Source organism: Sarcophilus harrisii, chromosome 4 (genome assembly GCF_902635505.1).
Source record: "Sarcophilus harrisii chromosome 4, mSarHar1.11, whole genome shotgun sequence".
NCBI classification, from domain to species: Eukaryota; Metazoa; Chordata; class Mammalia; order Dasyuromorphia; family Dasyuridae; genus Sarcophilus; species Sarcophilus harrisii.
Window position 1 is genome coordinate 402,494,640 of NC_045429.1, and position 18,212 is coordinate 402,512,851.

At 33.6% G+C, this 18,212-nt stretch overlaps 1 protein-coding gene across 3 annotated transcripts in view; it reads right to left on the reverse strand.

The window, feature by feature from the left end:
• Positions 1–18,212, reverse strand: part of OLFM3 (olfactomedin 3) — a 279,241-nt gene that overhangs the window by 26,284 nt on the left and 234,745 nt on the right. For all 3 annotated transcript variants that reach the window (XM_031967171.1, XM_023503407.2, XM_003769697.4), the window contains one exon: positions 5,721–5,876. In XM_031967171.1, coding sequence (XP_031823031.1) covers positions 5,721–5,876 — 156 coding nt within the window. The remainder of the gene's footprint in view (positions 1–5,720; positions 5,877–18,212) is intronic.

The following is an 18,212-nucleotide window of genomic DNA, read 5'->3' on the forward strand; positions in this document are numbered from 1 at the left end:
GTTAACTTTTAAATCATTTTAAAGGTATTCAAAGAATGACAGAGAAACTAAAAGAATGTATATAATGTTCTAATATTCTCTCACTTTCTCATTTCCCTATGTCTCTGTTTCTTTCTCTTTCATTTTCCCTTTGCTCTGTCATTCTTTCCTTCAGAATCTCATTTTATCCTCCTCTTTCTCTCTCCACCTCTGTTGCTTTCTCTCTCTGTCTTTTTGTTTCTGCCTCAGAATTTTTAGACAGTGTTTGGGATTCACTTTAGAAACAGATGTAATTCTTTGTTGTGTGCATGACTGTGTGTTTTATTTAGCATTGAGAATTAACATTGAAAATCACATTCTCAGTCTATAGAAGAAATTTTCAATAGATATGTTTTTCACTGAATCAGAAATTTTCCAGAAAAATTTATGTTTGCTAACCCTGTGACTCAAAAATATCTTTGTTGTTCAGAAAGTTATCTGCATTCTTAGTCTAGTTACAAAACTTCTGTTCATGTGTAGGCACATCAGTAGAAGGGATTGGCAAAAAGAAGATTTAGGGGAACATGGAAGCTACCATGAAATACTTGTAAGAGTGTTATAAAAAAGTGCTTCAGCTGGAAACAGAATTGGGGACCACACTGGAAAGAGAAAAACTGACTGAATCTCTGAAACATCATTTCTCCCACCACAAAATGATGAAGAACACATTTTTCCTGTTATTTTGAAAGGATATTTTCTGGGAAATTAAGATGTTGAAAGCATTCCTTAAATCTTTTTGATCCATAAAGGAAGTGAGGCAACACTAAGTTCTTCAACAGGAAGCTTCTCTCAAAATGATTTCAAAAGCCAATGAGGGAGAGAAGGCTGCTTCAAGTGGAACTGCAACATTCTGACAACCCAGAATAGTATTTGCATTGAAGGCTTCCATTGTGGTAGAATATAATACCAGAGGCCTCACAATGTAACAGCAAGATATCAGTCTTGGAAGTGGGGCTTCATTGAAAGGTTAGTTACCCTTCAAGGAGAAGATCGATCAACAGTGTGTGTTATTACCACTTCACAAATGATTTAAAATGCAGTGCTATGAAAAGATTTAATCAATTTCTATTGGCATGGTTGTCTGGTTGTTTTTTCCCTTTATGATTAACTAAAATGCCTCATTTAAAAGGAGAAATATTTTATTTTTGGGAGGCATTGTCAGTGGACAAAGGATTGTACTTTTTTTTCTATGAATGGAAAACAAACAAACAACAATGAAAAAAACGACCATCTACCAAAAATAACAGTTGTTCATTAGTTATGGTAATGCTCAAAATGACAGTTCCTTAATTAAAAAAAATACATTTTCAAAGACTCCTTAATGGTTCTAATGAGATGTTCCAAGATGTTCTGGTGACTGCTTTCCTTTTATGTATCTTAATAAATAACAACTACTACTGAGGCTATTTTCTTCTGTCAGATTTTTGCTTTGAGATTGGCATATGGAGTCAAGGGACATGTTTTATATTTCAAACTTTGCTATTATCTTGTTCCATGATTTTAGACAGTTCACGTAATCCATCTAAGTATTGATCTCTTATTTGTAGAATTGGTTTAGTGGATTTTATATAAATATATCTATAACTATACCCATATATATATACACACACACACATATATATCCTACTGCTATTGTTATTTATTCATTTTTTGCTTTTGGCTAGACTCAGAGGAGAAAACAAACAATTCTAGTGTTAATTGTCCCCTCATATCAAAGTATGGATTCAATCTACAAAATCTTTAAAGAATAGTTTTCTATCATCTGCTTAATGACTTCTGAGACGAAATCATGATTTACCAAGAAAATTCAATCAAATTTTGGGCTATTTATAATTGTGAGTATATTTTTCTTACATTGGGTCAAATATATGTCTTTGCAATTTGATCCATTGAATTTTGCTCCCTAGTAGTAAATAGGACAGTGAAAGAGGTTAATTCTTTCTACTACGTGGCAGCTGGTCAGACATTTAAAGAATGTTCTGATGTCCTTCTAAAACTTCTGTTTTCAGACTAAATATTCCCTGATCCCTTAAGCTATTCTCATGTGGCAAAATGGTCTTCATAACATCTAGATATTCTTTTTCTAGCATGTCCTCACTTGTCTTTGTTAAAGCAAAGTCAGCAGAACTGGACATAATAAAAATATGTACACCCCACATCTTAAGATATTTTGTTTTTTAATATTTCTTGTTTTAACTTATTGACTGATTTTATGTAATCTCTAAGGCTGTTTTGAATATAATATATACACATGTGTACATATATGTATATATATATGTATGTGTGTGTGTGTACATATGTAGACAGATGGTGAAAAAAGAGAGAAAGCTAGAGAAAAATTTTGGGGCAGATGCACCTGAAAACTGACTGGAACTGAACCAACATCAACAACAGAAATTTTGCAAACCCATATGGTCATAAAAGTTATTGAGATGGAACCCCAGAATTCTGAATGTTAATTTTTGGTGACACAATCTTATTTTGTGTTTTATGTGTTATATTTTGTTCCTCTTATGTTTTGTGGTGGTATGAAAAATTGCAAGACTTTTTCTCTCTTATCCTTAGAAGTCACTGACTATATTTAGCACTCAGATTCTTTTCATGGTATTCTCTTGCATTATTAAACATGAAGGCCAGCAAACATCTTTAAACTTCCCTCAAAGAAGCTCAATTGTGGCCACTAAACCATTAGAAATTGGACATCAGTATCTGATGATGTTGGCATTTGCTCATGTTATTATTATAATAAACTTAATTGCCAATTTTAATATTTTATATCCAATACACCAGGGATAAGAGACCTCAGGTGGTAGGAAGTTTGTTGAAGCAACACTAGGGATACTTGGTAAAAAATATATTGTCCTATTGAAATATTGGAAAATTAGTATGGTTATTTTTTAAGGGGATTCCAGAGAGAATAGTGAGGATGAAGAGACTGAGAGGAAAGATCATTATGGAACAACTTTAAATTATGAAAAAGAAAAATGCAGACATACTTCTTACCAAAAAACAGATGAATGATTTAGAGATATGAAACATTTTTGCATACAGAGCTGAGGGAAAAAAAATGACCTCTGGATCACCAATCTAATTGAACTCTAAATCTAACTGAACATCTAAAGATGATCTAATTGAACTCTCCTATAACCAAAAACTCTGATTTACAATCTATAGAGTTGCAAAATTTGGAGAGTAACTGTGGAGAAAGATCCTTTTTTTTACCTAGACTGTTCAGAAGATTTTAATTCCATTTATAATGGCTTATCTCAGTGAACCAGTATTCTCAGTGCTTTTCTCAATCAAATTCCAAGGTAGAAACAAATCAGAAACTAAACATGATAATTTAGCATCACTTTCAAACACTGATTTGAAAATAAAATTATTAGTCAATAAGACAGTTAGGAGGTACAGTAGGAAGAGTGATGGACCTGGAGTCAGGAAGACCTAAATTCAAAACCTGACTCTGATATTTACTAGCTAAGTGAACTTGAGCAAGTCATTTATCCTCTGTTTATCTCACTTTCCTATAAATTGGGAGAATAATAGCACCTACTGGATAGGTTTGCTTTGAAGTCAAATGAGGTAATTTTATAAATCACATAAGAGTAATGCCTGCCCCATAGTAGGTACTATATCTAAATTCTAACTAATTGTTGTTATTCATTATTCAATAAGAAAAGGAATCAAGGATATCACTAATTTAGTAGATTTTCTCTTGACATTTAATCAACTTACAATACTAAAAATGTTGTCATATAGTGAATAAATTTTTCATTCTATTTTATTTCTGTTCATATTCATAGTAAAGTCTAGAATTAATTTTTCTTCATTTTGAATATAGGGCATGAAGATTGAAAACCTTCAGTAAGGTTAACTTTTAAGCTAAGGAGTACATGGAATTAAAAAATCTAGGAACCTTTTTTTCACAAACCACCTTATAGTTTAATTCAATTCAATTTAAAAATCTCTGCCATGAGAATACATCCCCAAACAATTATTCATAGTGGTGGGACATCCAGTGATATTACACATTATTGCAGACTTTTTAATAGTTGTATAGTTATAATGATTTTTTTCCTCTTTTTCTTTTTGTCTTCAAAATTTTTTATATGGATTGGCTGTATGGGAGAAGGCATATTGGGGGAAAGAAAAATGAGTTCATATGGATTATTTGTGTTTATCTCTGGTGTAATCTTTCAAGTTGATTGATCTGATTCATAGTCAGATACATTATATCTTGACCTTGACATAGTAATGTCATTTTGGTCCACTTTAAGGAAAAGGAACATCAACCACTAATTGGGAAAAACTATGATGGTGTAAAAACGTAATCAGTAAAAACTTATTTAAAAACACAAAAATAAATATTACCTATGAGCAAGGTAGTATACGAGGTTCTTTGGCCACAAAGAGAAAAAATAATACTATCTTTCATCTTATAGTCTATGAGGGAAGGCAAATATGTCTTCAAAGAAGTATGATGTGAGGTAGAATGTGGTAATGGAAAAACTGCAGACACAAGTAAAATAGTATAAGAAGTGAGAGCAACAGAGGCAGATAGAGAGACAGACACAAACACAGAGACACAGATAGTGAGACAGTGAGACAAAAAGAGACAGGGACACACAGAGAGATTCAGAGAGAGACAGAGAGACATGGAGAGAGGCAGAGAGAGCAGAGAGAGAAAGATAAGAGAGAGGCAGAGAGACAGGAGAGAGAGAGAGAGAGAGAGAGAGAGAGAGAGAGAGAGAGAGAGAGAGAGAGAGACAGAGAGACAGAGAGAGAGAGAGACAGAGACAGAGAGAAGATAACTTTCAGTTAGAGGATACAGGAAAGTTTATTTTAAAAAGTGGCAAATGAGTTTGAACATTGAAGAAAGAGGATTTCAACGGAGAGTTGAGTAAGCATTACATATTAGGCACTGAGGTGGGAGAAGGTGGGATAAAATCTGAGGTCAGTGGTCCTGTTCAATTGACAGGAAGAGAAGTGGTATGAAATAAAGGTAGACTTTACTAATACAGACTACCAGCAGACTTTGGAAACCTGTCAGCATTGGGCCATAGGGTTTTTTATTTTATCCTAAAGTGATTCAGGAGCCAAAAAAGGCTTATTCAAAGAGTAAGGGAGGGAAATGGTTACACCTTTCAGTTAGAAAAAAGTTATGTGAAGAAAAGTTTTGGAAAGAGGAGAGAGTGGAGTTAAAGAGACCAATTAGAGGCCAGTAGAATCTAGGTAAAAGTTAAAGGAAGCTTCTTAGTCTAAGATATTGGTGCATCAATAGAAAGATATGAGGTGAGAAGATATGAGCTAGGACTGTGGGCAGAGTGAGAGAGAAAGAAAAGTTAAAGATGCCTCTGGGCTTAAGAACTTAGGTCTTTGACAGGAAGGTGGTACCATATGCAGAAATAGAAAAGCTAGCATTTAGTGAGAAAAAGAAAAATTTTAGCATTCTAGTTCTCATCATATATATTCAAATAAATTTAAAGCATGACATACTCTCTACATTTCCATAATGGTTCTATTTATAGAGAATCTTCTCCATCATTTTACAACTAATGGTCAATGTTTAAGTGAAAAATTTCCCAAATGTGTCTTTAACATTGTATGAGCACTTATTTCTAGTGGAGATATAAGCAGTTAATACATCATGGTACAATGCTTTGCCCCTACTTGTTTTCCCAAAGACTACACATAAAACCTACTTGAAAATGCTTTGTCATTAATGTCTTCCGGTCATCTTCAATCTGCCGAAACTTGACCTTCAATCCTTTCATTTGCGTTTCCATTTTTAAAACATATTGGAAATCCCTCTGAGTTCGTAAGTTTAAGACTTCAATGGACTGGGACATATTCTGAACCTGGTGAGAGAAGAAAATTGGCTATAGAGATATAGTTCATTAAGAGACACTTTGAAGTTACTGGTTAAGTTTTATAATAACATTTTTATTCTAATAACTTGTTAGCAATGTTTTCCTGTGATAAAAGTTAATATAAATGGCTACAAAAAGATAGGTTTATGAATAATAGCTTTACATTATAAATATTTAGAAAGTCCAGTCACAGAGAAATTATATATAGGTAGGAATTTATAAAAAAAAATTTAGGGATTAGCTCCAACATACCAAGTAAGCCTTCAGTTAATCAAAATGGTAAATATTTTGGTTAACTCACTGAACCTGTCAAATTTGGTACTAAATTGAGAGACATCAAATCATACTTTGCTATAATTTAGTGTTTTAGAAGAAACTTTATTTTGCTTTTATTTTTATATTACATATTATACTTGGAAAATAATATTATGACACAGTTTTATTGTCCTGACTCAGTTTCCCTAACTATCCTGACCCAGTCCTGACTCAGTTTCTCTGCTTCTCAAAGCTCAGTCCTGCAAAACCTTCCCTCCCTCTTTATCAGAATATTTGATAAGGATAAAAGAGCTTATGTTTTAGATTAACAGGGGTCTTCAAACTTTTTAAATAGGGGGCCAGTTCACTGTCCCTCAGATTGTTGGAGGGCCGGACTATAGTAAAAACAAAAACTGTTTTGTGGGACTTTAAATAAAGAAACTTCATAGCCCTGGGTGAGAGGGATAATCATCCTCAGCTGCCACATCTGGCCCATGGGCCGTAGTTTTGAGAACCCTGTTTTAGAATATCAGAATGTCTCTCCCCATCCCAAGTTATCAGAATGTCAGATACCATCTTATCAAGATGCCTCTCCCCATCTCTGAGGTTCCTCCCCGCCCCCCCCATCTCTGGAGGCTTACGCCACCCTGCCAGAGTCCCGTTCCCGCTCTCAGCATCCTGATTCCCTCCCCCCCCCCCCACCTCCATCTACCCTCTGAGTCTGAGCCATGTGTATATAGGTCATTGAGAACTCACATTATGTGCTAGATTCTTGGAGATAATAGTTTCGTTCAGCTCTGGGACCAAACCATGGATCCATTTGGTCCCAGTAAATCTCTCCCTTTAAATAAATTATTAAATACTCTCTAATCTCTATCTTGCCTCAGTTTCTCTGGCATTATAATACTAAAGCATCTTAAATCGAAAGAAATATGGTTGCTTAGGGGTATGGGTGGTATTTAGCATTCAATTAAGTTGAAATTATTTTAAGCAGTATATATTCAATCCATGACACTCAAAGAGGGAACAATGAATTGGCTAGAGGTTTAATGTGATGTTTGATAGTGAAACCCAACAGTTTATTAAACTGACCAGCTTAACCAAATAGTATGATTGTACGTTACTTAAAAAAAAAATTAGTAAATGCAATCTGTTCATTAGAGGCTCAGAAAAATGTAGTCCAAGCAAATATTAAATCTCTATAGGAAGCTAAGACTTACCACATTGGGTGTAAAGAATCATTTGATGGTTGTGGCATAGACATAAAAATCGTGAGGAGGAAAGGCTTATCTCATGACTATGACACGTGATCTTTGTGGCAAAGAGACAAATACCATAGACTAGAATCCAGGCACATGGATAACATAAATGGTAGAATTTTAGACAGAAGGATACTGAGTTCTGCTAATACATCCTTTCCTAGCTTCTCCCTTAGCTCTTTGTCAATCAGCTATACAGTCCACAAACATACATATCTCCTTCAACCACTTGAAAATGAGATCCTGATATAGGTAAGCCCTATTGTAGTTTTGTTAGAAAAAACTGATAATGAAAAATTAACTTCTTTTAAAGAGGAATTTTTTCCTTCTTGATTTTAAATAATTGACTTTTCTTCATGGTTTAATATTATTTCTTCATTTGTCATGATGACCATACTAAAATTATTTTTATTTCTTTCACTTTAGTAGAAGGCAAATTTGAGAGACAGTTTGATGTAGTGGATAGATAACTGACCTGAGGTAAGAACTATGTTCAAGTTACTATCTCTCATATGGATTGTACTACTTTGGGCAAATCACTTACGCCCTTAGTACCTCCTGGATAATTCTTTAAGACAAGGAAATGAAAGATCTGGACCACTCTTTTCTTTTCCCCCCACCAAAGCAAAATCACAGAAACAAATTTGAAAATATGTTAATAGAACTGGGATAAATGTTATAATTTATAAATTTCCCCTAAATTTTGGTTATGATTAGTTATTAATAGTTCTTTAAGAAAGATTCAATGACAGATACTCTGAAGTCTGAAGAAGTCTGATTCATCTTATGAATAGGCATGTTCTTAATAATTATGCCATATGGCTTTCCTGATAATTTCAGAAAATAACTGATCTTCATTGTACTGCATTAGAAAATGAAACCAGAGGGAGAAGAAGTGCTCTGAAAGGTTTTACTATCAGTAATGTAAATTCAAGTGTAGTTAGTAAGGACTATATGTTAGCAAATAAGCAGGCGTAGAATTGCTAATTCAAAACACTTTGGGTTCCATTTTGCTTTTGCTATTAGCCATGACTGGATCTGATTTGTGTGTGGAAATTAACAGACTAGTGATCATTAATAAAAGTATAAAGGAATTCACTGCAATCTCAACAAAATCAATGTTGAGCTAGAATAGTTATAGGTATTTGTTTAGTTTGGGGATAGTTTATGATGATTGTTTGCTCATTGTGGTTATCTTATATAAAAATGTATTTCTTAAACCTGTCCATGTGATAACTTTCCATTTATTTCATTGTGCTCAGAATTTCTGGACTAAGCTGGCATACTTATTTGTTTTTATTTTTGGATAAATTGTTTTAATTTCACAATAAATTCAACAATGTCTCTTTGCCTAGATAATACAAATTTAAATTTCCTAAATTTAAACTCATACTCTTTTAGATTAGCTCTGTCATCCATAAATGGTAAAATATGGCAGACACTTGGTTTCCTAAATGCTTTACAGAAGCTATAAGTATTTGACTTTTCTGGGAGAATATTTTGAGACTCCTGTAAAATGAAGTGTTGGGAAGAGATGGCCTGTCTGGGAGTTTTCTTTCAGCTCCATATCCGATATTCTTTGTGAATTTTTGCTACTAGAGCATTTTTACTATCCCTTCAGATCTAATTTATGATACTCTGATTTTACGGATTAGTCTCTGGTACCCTACTCTATGTGGGCACAGCTAGAATATTATTAAAATGTAATATTAAAATCTATCTTTTGACTAAAATTGTACTTGTTGAATAAAAGGTCAAATTCTTGGTTATCTCTTATCCTTATGGTATATGTGACCATTTTGCTCCCATGATATCAGAGAATAACACTTCTTCTTGGGGTCTGAAACATATTAAAAACTGTATATTTTTTCAATTTACCAACTAGATAATTACAGTATTTTATTATCCTAGTGGCCAAAGCTGGGATTGTTATAAGCAAGTTATTCCTGAGCATCTTTCTCTTTATTTTTGAAAACAGTAATTAAATACTTTTCTTCTTGGATAATATCTTGTACATTCAAAAGAATCACATATTCTTAGACCTAGACAGAACTTTAGAGTTCACCACCTTAACCTGTATCTGAATGGGAATCTCTTCTGCAGCTTCTACAAGGAAAGAATCATTTAACCTCTGCCTGAAGATCTTCAGAATCAAGGAACACATCACTTTACAAAGCAGCTCATTCCACTAAATCTATTCTATTTTTTAAGGAGGCTTTTTCTTACAGAGAAATAAAACATCTTTCTGCCTCTTCCACATATCTCTTCTATTTATGCCTTAAGGAACCAAGAAAAACAAATCCATCCCTTCTTACAAATAGCAATTCTTTAAATACTGGAAGACAGCTATCACTCTCTCCCCCCCCCCCCCCTCCTCCCCAAGGCTTTTCTTTATTTAAACTAAACAGTCCTAGTTCTGTCAATCAAGCTTTGTCTTCAAATATTCTCACTTTAGTGGTGACCTTCTATATGGACTCCAGATTGTCAAAATGTGGCACCCAGAGATGAACACAAGCAACTTAATACAGTCTAATCAGAACAGAATACCTCGAAAATGATCTCCCTCATCTCACATACTATATTTTTCTTAATACACCCTAAAGATCATTTTACATTTCTTTTTGGCTGCCATGTTATATGCTCTATAATGTATTCTTATAAATCCAAATGTAATTAGGGAATTCATGACAATTAGAATATACAATATTTGCCATCATTAGCATTTATTTATTGTTATGCTCTCATAATTCAAATTTGTTTTCTTCTATCTATTAAGATGGCAGTATTTGAAATCATACCATAATTAGCAGGGTGTTTTTTTGCACCCAGGATTAACCAACTAAAATGACACCCTTTATCCAGGTAGGAATAGATAAAAATCCTGGGATATAATTGGGGAGGGAAGATACTGAAGTAGAAACCCTGAGGATATTTCCAGGTAAGTCACAAGGGGGAGGGGAGAAGGAAGGAGGGGCATGATGAATATACTATAATATGGCAGAAAAAGTTGCTAAAGAGAGTACAGACACAAAGGAAAGAAAATGGGGCATCAAGCTTTCTCTTTTAGCTAATTCTTCTTGGCATCTATGTGCTTAATTCTGTTATTTTTGCATTGCAGAAAGACTGTGAGTGCCCCCTCTAAATTCCAAGTTCCTCCCAGAGGCAAAATCCTAATACTTTTCCGTAGGTATATCTCTATGAGGATTTAATAGTGCTGCCCTCTTGTGGGACTTGGGCAAAACTGAATGTTATGATTGCCATTGTCAAGCAAAAGAGGGGTCAAAAAAAGTAAAATTATTATTTTCACTGAAAATCAATTCCAGAATATGACAGTGAAAGGAATGCCCTTGTTCAAAGTTAGCTACACTGTAGATGTAATAAAATGATCAAAATGTCATTTTGGCATGAAAAGTTAAATTCCAGAGAGAAAAGTCTAGAAGTCTTAATAAGTGAACAAAGAAATGAACTAACATAGAATATATTACTATTTTGAAACTACATCATGAAAAAATACTAAGACAAAATATCATCAATATGTATATGCACATATATATGTATCTATATGTCTATATCTATATAATATATGTATATCTCTATATGTATTAGTTCACCAATATTCTGGGTTGATTGCTACAACAAATAATTAAAATGCATCAGAATAGAAGAGAACTATTGCAAAAAGAAACCCATGTTTCAAGAAAGACAATGTAGTGTGTTGGATTTGGACAGAGTTCTAGAGCAATACCTGGGTCAGGCCTACCTCAGATATTTACTGAGAACATGACCTTGATCAAGTGACTTAAAATCCTTGAACTGTAATTGTAAATGGGGATAAAATAGCACTTTCCCTGAAAAATTGTTGGAATATGTAACTTAAGAGATAAAATTATGAAAAGTGCTTTGCAAATTAATACTATTAAATTCAAAATAATTAATATGATTAATAATGATAAATATTAACTTTTCTTTATCTTTATCTCTAAACTTATATGAAAAAAATCCCTTGGCTCTTCCTTAACAAACTCTCTATTTTCCATTAAAATTCATACTAGGAGTGCCAATTTACTGTCTCTTTGGCCAGTGGTTCACAAAATAGGTAATCAGTTTCCTCTTTTAAAGTTTTTTTTAAAATTTAAAAATCTTCTTGTATATTTCTTCATAAAAATATAGGAATGTACCCACTGTTCCTGTTCTCTAATTTTTGGAGCCATAGGAACTTCTGATCAAGGTGATTTTTAGAATGCATATTCCTTCCTAGTCCTGCATTCCTATTATCTGAAGTCCAAATACCCAGCCAAGAAACTATATAAGAAGAAAAAGGAGAAGAAAGAAAAGGAGAAAGGGTAAAAAAGAAAGACAAGAGAAGAGAAAGAAAAAAGAGGAAGAGAAAAAGAAAATAAGAGAAAAATAAGAAGGGAAATGAAGATGAATAAATGATATGATAATACTGAATGAATGAATGAATGTAGAAACTGAGAGTAAAGCAGTAAAATGATGTACACAATTTCTAATGTTTGTTCAGCAGTGAGAAAAGAGAAAGAAAGAGTTATGGACTTATAAGTTTTTTGAGATAACAGCTGTTGGGACTTTCTCCTATATATTGGGACTTTGGCAGAAATTGACTAATTTATAGAATAAATGAGGTTGATTTTGGGGATTAAAAAACAAACAAACCAATAAAGGATTGTTGAATTAATTTGAAGTCAGAAGCAGGAGAGATGACCGGAACACTGCTTGTGGTAGATGAGATAATAATAGTTCGTGATAAGGAGAAGACAGGGCTACTCAATTCTAATTTTGATTTTTTCTCTAACAAAGATAATCATCTTTAAACTGGAAGGACTAGAATATAAAAAGTTAAGAAAGCCAGGATAATGGAGAGATTAACTCTGCATGATGATACTCAATTTATTCAATAAATGCTTATTAATGAGTGATTGGAAAAAAGAAAAACTGTGCTAAGTGCTAAAATGCAAATATAAAAAGCAAAGCAACTTATTATCTTTTTAATTTTAATTTTAATTTAATTTAATTTAATTTTATTTTATTATTATAACTTTTTTATTGACAGATCCCATGCCAGGGTAATTTTTTACAACATTATCCCTTGCACTCACTTCTGTTCCGATTTTTCCCCTCTCTCCCTCTACCCCCTCCCCTAGATGGCAAGCAGTCCTATATATGCTAAATATGTCACAGTATATCCTAGATACAATATATGTGTGCAGAACCAAACAGTTCTCTTGTTGCACAGGGAGAATTGGATTCAGAAGGTAAAAATAACCCGGGAAGAAAAACAAAAATGCAAACAGTTTACATTCATTTCCCAGTGTTCTTTCTTTGGGTGTAGCTAAAGCAACTTATTCTCAAGAAGCTTATACTATAATTGGGGGAGGCAATACTAAAATAAATTGTATTTATTATTTATTTATTATTATGAGACAAAAAATCTTTTTTCTCATCTTAATCTTTTGGTTTCAGGAACAGACTGAATGAGTTACTAAGGTTTGAAAGTCATAGAAGGAGATCAAATGGTAAAATTTAGAGTATCTTAGGAAAAATAAAGGATAGATAACTAGTTGATTAGTAATTCCCTTCTCATCTGAATTGATACAGAATGACATAGGCGGAGCTAAGGAAACAATTTATACAATGACATAAAAATCACTACTTTGAAAGATTCAGAACTGAGATCAATGCAATATAAACCCTGGTGACAGAGGACTATACATGAGTATATTACTCACCTTCTGCCAGAAAGTGATGGATTTAAAATGCAGAACAGGATAAACATTTTTTTTTTTTTGATATGGTCAACATGGGGATTGTTTTTGTTTCCTTAAGTATGCATATTGGTTATAAGGGCTATAGGTTTACTTTGTTGTTAAATTGGAGAGGGGAAGTGAAAGCTATATATTGTAAATTCTTATAAACATAAAAAGGAAGAAAATACAAAAATATATACTTTAGGTATGAAAATGCAAATGTTTATAGCAATTTTTCTGTACATGTAAATTATATGCTTCTGAATAAAAAAGCAAATTTTTTACACTTTTCATTTGAAATCTCAATGAACTTTACAAATATCATCCTTCTATTTTTCTTGGGAGGCAACAGTGGATAGATTTGTGAGCCTGGAGTCAAGAAGAACAGAATTTAAAGCTAGTTTAAGACATTAGCTATATAACCCTGTCACAGCAAGTCACTTAATCTTTTTTGCCTCAGTTTCATAATCTAAAATGCAGATAATAATAGCACTTACCTCCCTGGTTGGTTTTGAAGATCAAATGAAATAATAGTTATAAAGTGCTTAGCACAATATCTGACACATAGTAAGTGCTATAGAAATGCTTTTATAAGACCTAAAAAAAAAAAAAACTTTAGCATATTGCATTGTGATCTTATGGGCAAGATCAAACTTCAGTAAATGTATTGGAGATAGCAGATCTTATACTACCCATATCACAGAGTTAATTAAAAAGCTTAATGTGGAAATGGATTTAGGCTATTTTTGTTGAGGCATCGTGGTGGCACAGTGGATAGAGTATAAGATCTAAAGTTCAAGGCCTGCCCCAGACATCTAACCTGAGCAAATCACAACCATTAGACAAATCACAAACACTGTATGCCTGAGTTTCCTTATCTGTAAAATGAGGATAATATTAATATCTACCTCCCAGGACTTGTATTAAATGAGATAATACTTGTAAAGTGCTTTCCAAATCTCAAAGCACTATATAAATGCTAGCTAGCTCTTGTTATAATTTACTCTTCAGTTAAAAATAATAATAAAAGCGGAAGCAGTTCAATAGTAAATCACCGCTCTGGCTACTACATGAGGGCATGAGTTCCTCTTAACTGGAAGTGTTCACACAGAGAGGCTGGAGAACCATCTGTCAGTGATGCTACAGAAGGAATTCCTCATTGAAGGGTGGCTTGGATGAGGTTTTCTCTTAGGTCCCTGCCAACTGTAAAATATTATGATTCTGTGATTTTTGCCGTAACTAAAATTAGTTCCATCAAACATCAGGTCATATAAATATTAGGATGATTATTCCTGATGTATGCCCTAAATCCTAGTGCCTATCAAAGTGATGAACAGAGGAGTAATTACTAATTAGATGAAGCTGGGAGTTAGGTGGCACTATGACTAGAGTCCAGGGCATGAAGTTAGGGAGACCTGAATTCAAATTCAACATAAGGCATTCATTAGCCATATGGCCTTGGGCAAGTCAATGAATCAAAAATATTTATTGAGTGACTAATATATGCTTGATGTTGTGCTGAGCACAGGTTCATCTAACATCAGACTAGCTTCCTCATATGAAAAATGAAGATAATAATAGTACAGACCTCCTAAGATTGTTGTAAAGATAAAAAAAGATAATATTTATAAAGTACTTTGCAAACCCTAAAGGGCTTTATAGTTGCTTTGTTTCTGGTCAGTAATGTCAGTATTGTTCAGTTCTTCATAACCCCCATTTGGAATTTTCTTGGCAAAGATATTGGAGTGGTTAGCCATTTCCCTTTTCCAGTTATTTTACAGAGGAAGAAACTGAGGCAAACAGTAAGTCATTTATCCAGGGCCACCCAGCGAAGTTGGATTTGAATTTAAATCTTCCTGATTGACATATTGATTGATTAAGCATTCAATAAAGACCTGTTCTAATGATATCTCAGGAAGCATAGCTATGCTCCCAGGATGATGAAGGTAAATAAAGGAAGAAGTAGTAATGATCATGAATGAAAAACATCATCATACAATCTATATAAATGAAAAACTATTCCATGAATAGTTAAGAAAGTAGAAATTACATGATAACACAATACTTCCAAGATAAAGCTTCCTAAAAAGATTGATAATCTTATCTCAAGTGTTTATAAAAGTATAGAGCAAGAAATGCCCTTGGAAATTATTTAGACAAATTGAACCCTGAGAGTTCTTTATGATACTTCAGACAGGCGATCATAAGATCTCTGCTTGAAAGCATCCAGGTTTGGGGCACTTCTACCTTAGACCTCTCTTCTAGTTTTAGACCAAATGCCTTCCTTATGTAATGGAACAAACCTAACAATCTTCACACTTCTCCTTTTCAACCATTCCTTTAAAAGAATGTATTCATCATCTACTATGGCCAGAAACTATGCTAGATTAAGGAAAACAAAATTAAAAATGAGCACCATTGTGCACCTATACCTCCATGGAAGGAAGTGTTGGAGAGGTGGCAAGTGAATGACACCAAGAAATAGGAGCAGATAAAAAAAATCTAAATCATGAATTTTCCAGATTGAAAGATTTTGCCCAACATATTGACATTCTTAAAACTGCAACTTAATATATACGTCTTAATAAGATTTTAGAAGATGCCAAAGACTCTGAGGACCTTCAGGCAGATTGCTAACTTTTGCTGAACTTTAAAGATATCGCTATGCTGAATAAACAAACTATTGAAAACTTGAAAGTTTGCAGTGCTCTCTTTTGAGATCAGTAAAATGTTTTTTTTCTTTTTGTTTATTTTGATGCTCTCACCTAGCATCTCAATGTTTTGTGTGACAAAATATAACACTTTGGCACTTTCTGAACTTTTGGGACTCTTGTCCTTTATGAGTTTCCATAAAACTTCAATAAAGTTGTATCACCCAAAAATAATAATCCTAATAATTATTCTTGCCCTTAAAGAGCTTATTTTCTGCTGGGGAGAAAACAATACATATACAGAAAATTAAATTTAAAGAAAGATGCATTAAAAAGTAAAAAAAAAAAAGGAAAAGGTATTTCTATCCCACACTACTTTAAAAAAATTAATTTCTAAGAGACAAGGCACTGGTAATTTAATTGAGGAGAATAAAAGGAAACTTCTTTTGGGAGAAGACTCTTGAGTTGCATTTTGAATAAACATTATAGATTCTAGGAGATACAAGTAAGGAATGGATAATTTAGCCACATGGGAAAGCCTGGGAAAAACATGGAAGCAAGAGATAGTATATACAAGAATAGGGAATAGTAATGTTTGGATGAAACACTGAATGTCAGTGGGGAACCTAGAAATGGAGACAGATTGGGAAGGGCTCCAAAAATCAAACAGAATAGTTTGTGTTTTATTCCAGAGGAAAGTAGGGCTCATTAGAGTTTCTTGAGTAGTGAGAAAAGTGACATAGATAGATCTATTTTTAGGGATATTCTTTTGATAAGTGTGTGGTAGATGGATTGGAGAGGGAAGAGAATAGAGGCAGCAAGACTAATTAGAAAGTCCAGTAATTCAGCTGGGGGTGAGGTGGTTCTGAACTAGAAAACTTAGTGTGAGTGAAAAGAAAAGGACTAATGTGAGAGACATTAAAGAGGGAGAATCAATGCAATTTAACAAGTATTTGGATAAAAAAGATAAGGAAGACAGAGAAGTCCAGAATAACTGGGTTGTGAATCCCAGAAACCCAATGTAATGGTATCAATAGAACTAGGGATTTTAGGAAGAGAGAATGGTTTTGGGGAAAAGATAATGAATTAATGAATTTTCTTTTGTAAATGATTAATGGGATGTCACTAGCATATCTAGTTAGAAATAAATTATTTGTAGTTGATGATAAGATATTAGAGTTAAGCATAGATTAGGACTGGATATAAGACCTGGGAGTGCTAGTATAGAGATGATTGTTGAATATACAGGAAAAGATGAAATCTTCAAAAGGGAAATAATGTAGAGAAGAAACATTTTAATGCAGATATCAGGTCCTGCCAGTTCCTCTCTTCTTGTGGAAATGATTTAACTCTTCTTTATCATTCTGGTTACCTTCCGTTGGATACGTGAGCTTGTCAATATACATTTTCTCTTTGTCTCTGTTTCTATCATTCTCTCTTTCTCTGCTTTGGTATTATCCCAACCAAGTCAAAACCTCTAAGTATTCTAGGCAACTCAAATATTATTTAATTGCAGAGATGTTTATTCTTATTGATAGAGGGAGTTTCCTCACTTGGAAACTACTTCTACCCACAAGAAATCAAGCCATTCTCCAATTGATAAATGGTCAAAGGATATGAACAGACATTTCTCAGATGAAGAAATTGTAACTATTTCTATCCATATGAAAATATGTTCCAAATCATTATTAATCAGAGAAATGCAAATTAAGACAACTCTGAGATACCACTATACACCCGTCAGATTGGCTAGAATGACAGGGAAAGATAATGCGGAATGTTGGAGGGGATGTGGGAAAACTGGGACACTGATACATTGTTGGTGGAATTGTGAATATATCCAGCCATTCTGGAGAGCAATTTGGAACTGTGCTCAAAAAGCTATCAAACTGTGCATACCCTTTGACCCAGCAGTGTTACTACTGGGCTGATATACCAAAGAGATTTTTTAAAAAGGGAAAGGGACCTGTATGGGCAAGAATGTTTGTGGCAGCCCTCTTTGTAATGGCCAGAAACTGGAAATTGAGTGGATGCCCATCAATTGGAGAATGGCTGAATAAATTGTGGTATATGAATATTATGGAATATTACTGTTCTGTAAGAAATGACCAACAGGATGATTTCAGAAAGGCCTGGAGAGACTTACATGAACTGATGCTGAGTGAAATGAGCAGGACCAGAAGATCATTATTTACTTCAACAACAATGCTATATGATGATCAATTCTGATGGACGTGGCCCACTTCAACAATGAGATGAACCAAAACAGTTCCAATAGAGCAGTAATGAATTAAACCAGCTACACCAGAGAAACACTTCTGGGAGATGACTATGAACCACTATATAGAATTTCCAATCCCTTTATCTTTGTCTGCCTTCATTTTTTATTTCCTT